Genomic DNA, 10,229 nt, shown 5'->3' with positions numbered 1-10,229 from the left:
CTGGCTTCTGCTTCTGCTCTGCTTCTCTGAAAAGGGGTCTGACTTGGGATGCAAGAGGTATAGGGGGTTTCCCTCCAGCTCTAGCTGCTGCCTTCCGCAAGGACCTGTTCTGAAGGTTTTGCACCCAGCACCATTCCAGGAGCTGGGAATAGAGCAAGAAAGGAAGCTGCAGAAAGCCTCAGCCCCCTGGATCCAATGTACACAAGGGAAGAGGGTAATGGTCATCTCAGGAGCATATCCAGTAGAGGATGGGTGTGTAACCATGCCACTAGAATTTTGAATTCAAGAGGTTGCCCAAGAATGTGTCAGAGAAGGTGACCTAAGATCTGAAGAAAGTGAGGGGTGGTACTTGAACCCAAGTGGTAGTAATCATGGAAGGGTATAACATCTTCAGATTAGGGTCTACTTTGAGGGCAGGGCTGGCAATTCTGGGATGCAGAATTGAATAGTCAAGGAGGACACCAGATATTCTGAGCCACAGGAAGACTGGCATTGCCAGGTCCTGCAATGGGGATGATTGGGAGTTGGCTTTGGGTATGTCATCCAGGAAGTGTCATCCAAGTGGAGATGTCTAGTTGGCAGCTGGACACCAGAATGTGCAGTTATGGAAAGTCTGGCCTGGAGCTAGAACTTTGGAAGTTCTTACCACACATGGTGCTGAAAGCCCTGCCTCAGTATCCATGGGTTCACAGTAGGGAGTAAGGTGGATAGGTATAGAGGGAGACAGGGCCCAAGCACAGGGTCCTAGGCCACCCTGCAAGGGTCATAGAGGAGAAAATGGCCTGCTCTGCTGGCTACTGCTCCTGGTCAAGGAATACAGTGCTAAAGCATTTGCTGGTTCTGGCAGTGAGATCATGGAGACTTGGACAAGAGGTTTGGGGGAGGAACCTGACTGCAGTGGGATTAACAAGGGGGTGGAAGGAACCAAAGTGTCCGGAGACATGAATGGATAAAGTTTGGCATGTCCATAAAATAGAATATTATTTCACCTCAAAGAGTAAGAAAATTCTGGCTGGGTGTATGGTATGCACCTGTAAGCTCGGTAGCTCAGGAGGCTGAGGCAGGAGGATCCTGAGTTCAAAGCCAGCCTCAGCAATGGTGAGGCGCTAAGCTACTCAGTGAGACCCTGTCTCTAAATAAAATATAAAATAGGGTTGGGGATGTGGCTCAGAGGTCGAGTGCCTCTGAGTTCACTCCCCAGTACCCACCCCCCTACCCCCCAAACATGCTTCAACATGGATGACCCTTGAGAACATGATGCTTGGTGAAATGAGCCAGTCACAAAAGGACAAACACTGCATGATTCCTCTCACAGGAGGTCCCTACAGCAGCCAAATCCATAGACAGAGTAGAATGGTAGGTGCCAGAGGCTGGGGAGAGGGTAATGTTAGTGTCTAACAGGGACAATGTTTCAATGCAGGAAGATGAGCAATTCTGGAGACAGATGGTGGCAATAGAAGTAGAATGTGGATGTGTTTAATACCACTGGACTATGTGTACAATTAAAAATGGAGATGATAGTGGAACCAACCTAGATGCCCTTCAATAGATGAATGGATAAAAATGTGGCATTTATACACAATGGAGTATTACTCAGCACTAAAAAATGACAAAATCATGGCATTTGCAGGGAAATGGATGGCATCAGAGCAGATTATGCTAAGTGAAGCTAGCCAATCCCTAAAAAACAAATGCCAAATGTCTTCTTTGATATAAGGAAGGCAACTAAGAACAGAGCAGGGAGGAAGAGCATAAGAAGATTACCATTAAACAGGGAAGAGAAGTGGGAGGGAAAGGGAGAGAGAAGTGAAATTGCATGGAAATGGAAGGAGACCCTCATTGTTATACAAAATTACATATAAGAAGAAGTGAGGGGAAAGGGGAAAAAACAAGAGAGAGAAATGAATTACAGTAGATGGGGTAGAGAGAGAAGAGGGGAGGGGGGATAGTAGAGGATAGGAAGGGCAACAGAATACAACACACACTAGTATGGCAGTATGTAAAAAAGTGGATGTGGAACCGATGTGATTCTGCAATCTGTATTTGGGGTAAAAATGGGAGTTCATAATCCACTTGAATCAAATGTATGAAATATGATATGTCAAGAGCTTTGTAATGTTTTGAACAACAATAAAAAACAAAACAAAAAAATGGAGATGATGATGTTTTCTGTTATATATGAATAACATTCCACTGTGCTCAGTGGCACACACCTATAATCCTAGTGACTCAGGAGGCTGAGGCAGGAGAATCACAAGTTCAGGGGACAGCCTGGGCAACTTGGTGACTCTGTATCAAAAATAAAATTTAAAAATGGATAGGGGTGTAGCTCAGTGGCACAGTGCTTTCCTAGTATGCATGAGGCTGTGGGTTTACTCTCCAGTACAATGCCCCCCCCAAAAAAGCAAAGGGAGGCAGAGAATAATCAGTTCAGACAGGTCCTCAGAGGGATGGGACATTCAACACATGCAGAAGGCAGCCTTCAATGAGAGTGTGGCACCATGGGCAGGAGGGAAGCCAGGAAGCCCCAGTTTTGTCGTGCAGAATGGGAAGCACAGTCTTCAGGTAGGCAAGTGGGAGCCTGCACAGCCTCCCTGCCATCTTTCTCTTCAGCAGTTTCCCAGTTTCCCTCTCCACAGAACCCCTGACTGCTCACTGCTCCCCAATTGCCACCTTTTCTTCCACAGCTGCAAAGGCCCTAAGTGTGCGTTAGATCTCTCCCAGGGTGTCCTAGGCCCTATATACTGTGCCTAACCAACTCCACCCAACAGAAGGAGCCAACAGCCAGTGTCACCCTCAGGGCCCCACCCAACCCCTGCCAGGCTTACATCAACTTCTGAACAGCTCTCAGCCAGGTTTTTTGCCTGGGTAAGAATCCTGGTCTGCTGTTCTTGCCTTCAGGCCAAATGCCCTCCAAGCCACATGCCACAATGCCAAAGACACAGAAAACAGTGACATCACAAAAAGGCAATTTCACAGAGGTATGCCATTTAAACTGGATTTCTGCAGTAGCAGACAGGTGCCATTTACTCAGGAATCTGCTCCCTCCCTAGGGGTCAGGACATGGAAATCAACAAGAACTCTTAGTTCTCAAGTCTCTTGAAGTATGGTGGGAGACATGGGTGGGAAAATGGAGTGCTACAGCACCTTCTGTCCCATTAGATGACATGCCTCAGAAGCTAGGGCAGAGAGGGGCTGTGCCAGGGCCAGGGTGGAACAGCAGGAGAAGCTGTCTGGACTTCAGCCTGTTGAAACATAGACAGGCAAGCTTGGGGAGGCCCAAAGGAGTCCAGGAACACTTCCTGGAAAAGTGGACTAGCCCTAACTAAGCCTTGGCATATCAATCAGAGGGTGTCACTTGAATGCCCCTTCTTCCCATGGCTACCACCTCTTAGACTGCTGAGAAAGGGCTGGGGCTCTTCCCAAGGCAGCCACGCTCTGAGCATAGGGAAGGGTGAGAGGGTGAGGGAAAAGGTAGCCGCTGGCCTGGGCCACAAACTGGGCAGACAGGAGTGGGAACACACAGCTGGCCATCAGCCATCCTGCCAGTGTCAACATCTATAGGGATCACCCTGATTCCAAGATACATACCTCTAACCTGCACATCGACCCCTCCACCCAATCCTCACAGATATCAGGCATGGCAGGCACCCTGCAAAGGAGGGAGGTTGGGGACAGAGGACAAGCACCTCATTGGACATAGGCTCTTTCTTGTGCCCTCCTGGAGAGAAGTTCAGCTGCAGGCTGACCCTGCACTAGGGTCTGCTCTGGGAAAGCCATGGGGGAACCACCAGCAAGCCAATACACAGTGTCAAGCCTGTGCCCAGCGTGTCCTCAAGGCTGGGGTCAGCACAGAGGCCCCAACCCATTCACAGCCCATCTCTACTGCCTCACTCTGCCCTGGGCCAGCTCTAGGTCACTACCAAGGACAAGTCTCCTCTCCCAGTCTGCATTAGTCAGAGGTCACGCTGCAAACCTTCAGGAGGGGGTAGGGCAGGGAGTGACTGGTGGCATTCTGCCATGTTGTATCTGTCCCAACTGTGATGAACAGGAACCCAGAGAAGGCAGGCAAGTTTGCCATCAGGAAGTCCTGCCGGTTTACTGAGCTTCCCAAGCTCCTAGGATGGCTGCCAACCCCCAGGGAGACTGGCAGGACAGACACTCCCCAAGAGCCATAAAGTGAGGCCTGTCTAGGCCTGGGGGAGAAGGGGGAAGGGCAGAGAGGGCAGGACCTTTAAGGGCAAGTGTGAGCCTGGCCTTCGGGGCTGGAAGCAACTGAAGGAAATGAAGGGTGCTGCACAGAGACCATAACATGCCTTTCTGGCTGCTCTGGAGTGGCAAGAGGAGGTAGCAGTCCTCCCAGCAGACCCAGTTACACACAAGTACCACACACACATGATAATAACCTTTATTGCCTCAGGAGAACTAGATGGCCTGCTTCACAGAACTCCTGCAGGACTATAGAGCACACAAACATGGCAAAACAAAAGGGGCTCAACTTGGGCTGGACACAAGTGCCCTCTACACTCCTAAGAGTGGAAACAGCCCAGCAGGGCAGGACAACAGGAAACTCAATCTTGAATGAGCGACAATCAAGGCCCCTGTGGTATGCTGGCAAGGTGAAAGGGGCCTAAATGAGCTATTGGTTGTGGAAGGCAATGAGGCAAGCAGAGGAGAGAACCGAAGTACCAGAGGAGAGGCTGGGCTCCCAGGAAGCAGCACACAGGCCAGGTGGAAGCCAGCTGCAGGCAGAGAAGGAGGCAGGCCCTCACTCCTCCTTCTTATCCGTGGGACCATCTACTGAGGCCTGAAAAGAAACAGAAACCCCAAAGCAGTAGGTTGGCAGTGCCCATTCCTCCCCTTCAGCCTCTAGCCCTACATATGCCCAGAGGCTCAGCCTGGTTCCCTTCTCCCATAAATGACAGGTATCCAGGCAAGCAAGGTGCCCCACCCTTGACAGCACCCAAAGGCTTGCCAGGGTGGAGGACTGCCAGGACTACTGAGGTTCTCCAGCTGGGGGAGCAGCTGGAGGCCTCCATTATGGTTTTTACAGCAGCTGGATCAGAACCAGGATCTCCTCTCTGTCAGACAAACAGCAAGCTGTTTGTTTCAAGTCCTGATTCAGGCTGTTCCCAACTCTGCATACCTTCCATAGATCTTCTCAAAACCCAAGTCCTTCCCAGAAAGCCTGTCCTACACTGAGGGTATGGATCCCCGCTATGGAGCTGAGCCCCCTTTCCTTGCCCACTGTGGTGCCTAAGCTTGGACTGCCAAGCACCAAGGCAAGCTGTTTGAACACTAGGGTGTTTACCTGGCCCTATAGCCCAACTTCCAAACCATCTAAGATCCAGCTGCACCTGGAGTTCCCAAGCTAGCCTGAGGACTTAGGCAGGCCTGCAGTGGCAGGCAATGGCAGCAACTAGTACTTAATTAGTGGCCTTCAAGACTTTCTCCCCAACCTCAAGGGAAAGGTAGCCAGCAGTAGGTCCCACTGTTTGACCTGCATTATCTATTCTTGAGGGGGCCCCATATCATGGGCTGGGGTGGTCTGAAAGGTAAGGAGTAGCCCCTCTTGAGAGCCCTGAGGTTGGGCGCAAGAGGAAGGCCCAGAGCAGAGAGCCAACCTACCACAGAGGGCCACCTCAGCAGGCATCCACCATTCACTGCCCGGCCACACCCCACCATGAAGGGTTCTAGCTGCTGGGTCTGCTCTGGGCCCAGACTTAGCAGTAAAGGAAGCAGGAAGAGGAAGTATACCACTGGCTGGTCCCCTAGACTCCTCGCAGGACCCTTTGGGCAGAGGCACAGACACTGACCTGCAGCTTGGCATGCTCCTCCAGCAGGCGGTCATACTCCTTGGTAAGGCCCTCAGACTGCTTGCGCATGGCCAGAGCCTCATTTTCAGCTTTCTCTAGTTCTGAAAATGATAGAAATGAGGAAGACAGAAAGAAATTAAGGACTGGGACCAGAGAGGAAAAACCTACTTGCTGAAGACAGAGGACACTGTCTCTTGGGCAATTACTTCTGTTTCTAAATAAAACCCCTCTCTCTGCCTTTACAGCCCCCAGAGCATAGATGAAGAAAACAGCTAGATGAAGGGAAAAAAAAATACAAAGAAACTCCTTGGTTCTTTTAAAGAAGAGAACCCCAGAGCCTCTCAGCAGGAGTGATCTTCAGGGATACCTGAGAGTGAGAAAAATCCTAGACTCAAAGAAAGAACCCCTAATGATGATGACACCTCATTATGAAGACACAGCCAAAGCATGTGAAGTACAGGCACTCTGGACTGAGTTGGAGGGTATGAAGGGGGACATGCCAGTTAAGAGCTGACTTAGTCTAAATCATGTACAACCACAAGAATGAGATCTAAATTAGAATCAGTTATACTCCATGTATGCATAATACATCAAAATACACTCTACCGTCAAGCATATCTAAAAAGAATAAAGAAAAAAAGCCAGTTTAGATTATTAAAAAAAAAAAAAAAAAAAAACACCATGAATTCCTGTCTATTCCCTGACATTCCTTTCGTTCTCAGCTCCAAAACAACTTTGGGTTCCCCCTGCCTACCTTTCTTGATGGGAAAACCCCCAGCAGACACTGCTATGGCATGTGGGGCAGCTGCCAGAGCTTCTCCAGGGCCAGCTCAAATCACTGAGCCCCACCTAGCTGGGGGCCAAGCTCGGCTGCATTTGGTTTGGCAGACATAAGGGTGCTATGTGTGTTTCCACCCAGATCTTGAGGTTGCATGTGAGGTTTGTTATGAATACTTTGGTATAAAACAGGCAGCAGCGAACAACACAGCTTCCAGGCCTCTAAGGGGTAGAGAACACAGAAGACAACCCTCACTTTGCTTGGTGCTGGCCAACTCATCCTTTAGCTTCTTCAGGTCAGCCTTCAGGTTCTTGTTTTCTTCCTTTAGCTTTGCCTCAGCATCCTCAAGATCCAACTTGCCTACATCCATAGCAGCTCCCTGGAAAAAGTATGGAGGGCCCAGGTTACTTGGGAGGAAGGGAGGGTGAGGTTCCAGCTCGATCCTCCCCACCAAGCCACAGTTCCTCAAGCTGCCCTGGGCACTTGTCCCTTCAGAAATGTCAACACAGAACTGGGCCACCACTTGCTCCCAGCTTCCAGGCAAAGGCCAGGGTGTGGCTGGCTGCCGAGGAACAGAGAAGGGTCAGTGGAGCCACCTGCTACAGGCTCACAGGCCACATGCCCTGCCTGCCCTGGCCCCTGGCCCCGCTTCCTTCCTCACCAGCAAGACTCAGCAGCTTCACGGGGTTAACTGGTCCCTCCAATGTCTCAACTTGCTTTCATCTGGAGCTCTCTGCTAGTCACCCCCAACTAACCACTTATCATCCCTTCCTTTCTCCAGGCTCTAGCAGCTCACTGTAGCCAATGACCCCAAATTCACCCCTGCCCATCCAGCTGCATCCCACTGGTGACTCCTGAGCTTGGCTCACACCTCACCTCCTAACAAGCCTTCGAGGACTTGGCCAACAACTCTGTCCCTGCCTCTTCCCTAGCACTGAAGAATGTTATTGGCCCCTGAGTTCCTGAAGGGTCATGGCTGATAGCCATCTTCTGGAGAATGGAAAGGAGACAGTGGCAGCAATGCCTCATTCTCTACCTCATCCCTGGGAGCTAGAGGAGGATGTCAGAGTCACCCCGGGTCCTTCTAGCAGGCACACCCTCCCCACTGACAACTTCTCCTTTGCACTTCTGCCCAACTCTTCAGCTTCTCAGGTAGCAGCAGTCTCACAGAATTCTCAGCCTACTAACAGTGGGAATGTGGCCATGACTCCAGGCATCCGACAGTGGGTGGCAAAGGCAGAACTCACCTTTTTGAGCTGGTCATTTTCTTCCATATACTTCTTTGCTGCCTCACTTGCACTCTCTGCCTGTTTTTTAAAGGCTTCATTGGAGGCCAGCAGTGTGGCCTGCTGGGAGATGAGTGTCACCAAGCGCCTAAGCAGGCTGCAATTGTTTACAAAAAGGGAGAAGTGAGAAAAAATAAGAGAGCAAATTGGCTGGCAAGAATTCCTCTTGGCTGCCCGCCACCCCAGCCTGCTTCCAGGCTAGACCTGGCTGGCCTCTTATAGGTGTCTCAGAGAGGTTCAAAGTAGGAGCCTGGGGACATCCAGGGCACAGCCTATCTACAGCACAAGGTCCCAGGTCAGGGCTTGGACATGCTAGACAAGCCTCAGCATAGTTCTCTTCCCCACAAGGCCGGGCTTGCCTCTGTAAAAGAACAAGAGGCAACACACCACACCCAATCCTCTATCTACCTTATAAGGTAGTTACTACGACTGTTCCTACTTTACAGAAGAGGAAACTGAGGTACAGCAGAGTAATGTGCACAGGGTCAAGAGTGAGAAATGGACATGGCTGGAATTTCAGCTTACATCTGTGTTACTCCAAAGCCTGCAATCGAAACCACCATACTTTCTTTACTCTTGGGTCCTGACATGAGGCAGAAAGGACTTTTCTCCCCTCAACCCCTTTTGCAAACCCACCATCCAGGCATCTGTTACATAAAAGATGGGCACAGGTGCCCACTGCCTATCTAAAGCAGAGAGGAAAACAGGTGGCAACTGGAGGCAGACCCCTTTCCAAGTAGTAGGAATGGGCTGCCAGGGAAAGGAAGAAAAAAGATGGGGGCAGGGGTGTTTTCCCCATGTCATGCAAAGGGGCCAAGTCCAGACACAGGCAAGGCGCATAGAGGCCCAGGGTAAAAGGAAGAAAAGTTGCTTCCCTCAGGGCACTCCAAAAAAACGCTCTTGCTCAAAACCTCAGCAGTCTGCTCCTACACTGTCCTCTCTGGCCCTGCCAGGTCTTGGCATGCTCTGTCAATCCCCACCTGCAGCACAGGTGGGCAAAAACAGGAAAGCAGAGGTGAGCTCTCTCTCTGGCCTGACCCAGGGTTCTCCAGGGCCCTGGCAGAGCCCCTTTCAGGAATGCACAAATGGGATGGGAAGGCCCATGGTTCCTGGTTTGGGGAGAGGCTCCCAGGGGCCCCTGGCAGCACAGGGAGAGCCAGGCCATTGATTCCTGGCAGGAGAGGAGAGTTTCCAGTGACATGTGCTCTCTAAAATTAGCATCTGGACCTCGTGGCCTAGGGCTCAGGTTTCCCTGCCTCAGCCCCCAGCTGCCCACCAGCCTGCCCCCCACTGGGTTGGAGCCCTGAAGGTGGAGGGAGCTACAGAGTGCACCGGGAGCCAGGGAGAAGCCACACATCTGACTCACAGCAGCATGGCCAGAAGTCATGGAGAGGCCAGAAAGAAAGGCAAGTGTGACTAGCCCCAACCCCCAGCACAGACCTCCCTGGCTCCTGAGCAGGTCCCTGTGCTAATGAGGAAGAGGCCCCTCCTCCCAGCTGGAAATGGGGGGAGGGGGCATGTGTGCCACCTGGTGGTAGAGATGGAGCCTGTGGGGACCCAGCATAGACAGGCAGGCAGGACTACGGGTTACCTCCCCAACCCCCACTCAGGCAGTGCAGGTGGCCACTGGGAATGCCCACGGCTGTTGCCTCAGTTACCCAGGGAAGCCAGCAGACTGAGATGACAGTGGCAGTGCAGCAGAGGCCCAGGCTCTTCTCTGTGCTGTCTCAGGCCTTCTCTAGCTATTGAGAAAGTTTCCTAGTTGGGCTACAGCACCCACAGAATCCAGCACAAGACCTGTGCAGTATTCACTCATAATCCCAGCTCTACTGAGCCCCAACAAGGCCTTCGGCTTGCAGCAGTAAACAGTGAATGTTCCCACCACAGGCCCTGGTTCCCTTTCCTCTGGGAGACTATCACAGACGCTCCCCACATGCTGAGCACCCTGGTTCACCTCAGGGCAGATACCCCCATTGTCCACTCCAGCCAGGATAGTCCTCTTCCGTAACATCCATTGATTCAACTGTGATTCTGGATAATTCTCCCTGCTGTGATCTGTCTTCCCCCTGGGAATCTACCCCTCAATCTCCTTCCTGCAGTTATCAAGCTCAAGCCCATCCCTTCCTTCTCTCCCACCAGTCCCCACTCCAGTCAAGGCTACCAGCAGGGCCACCAGTGTTCCCCTAACTGCCAGATCCTGTGTCTACCCTGAAGACCTCACAGCACTCACATTCTGCAGCATAGAGCACTGTTGACAAGTCACCCTCATGATGTCCCCCCCAATTTCCATAGCTCGTCTCCTACCACCTAGTACTCTGCTCCTTGGGGGTCTGCTCTGTACCTCGAACT

General features: G+C 51.5%; 1 protein-coding gene across 2 annotated transcripts in view; it reads right to left on the bottom strand.

Annotated features, from left to right (window-relative positions):
- Window positions 1-4,394: 4,394 nt before the first annotated feature.
- Bcap31 (B cell receptor associated protein 31) overlaps window positions 4,395-10,229 on the bottom strand; it is a 32,040-nt gene continuing 26,205 nt past the window's right edge. For both annotated transcript variants that reach the window (XM_013365351.4, XM_005340599.5), the window contains exons 5-8: window positions 7,842-7,977; window positions 6,850-6,973; window positions 5,817-5,917; window positions 4,395-4,807 (exon numbers count right to left, since the gene is read on the bottom strand). In XM_013365351.4, the coding sequence (XP_013220805.1) occupies window positions 4,769-4,807; window positions 5,817-5,917; window positions 6,850-6,973; window positions 7,842-7,977 (400 nt within the window). In that variant the 3' untranslated portion in view covers window positions 4,395-4,768. The remainder of the gene's footprint in view (window positions 4,808-5,816; window positions 5,918-6,849; window positions 6,974-7,841; window positions 7,978-10,229) is intronic.

Source organism: Ictidomys tridecemlineatus, chromosome X (genome assembly GCF_052094955.1).
Source record: "Ictidomys tridecemlineatus isolate mIctTri1 chromosome X, mIctTri1.hap1, whole genome shotgun sequence".
NCBI classification, from domain to species: Eukaryota; Metazoa; Chordata; class Mammalia; order Rodentia; family Sciuridae; genus Ictidomys; species Ictidomys tridecemlineatus.
Note: the sequence above shows the minus strand (reverse complement) of the source record. Positions and strands in the feature narration are given on the sequence as shown.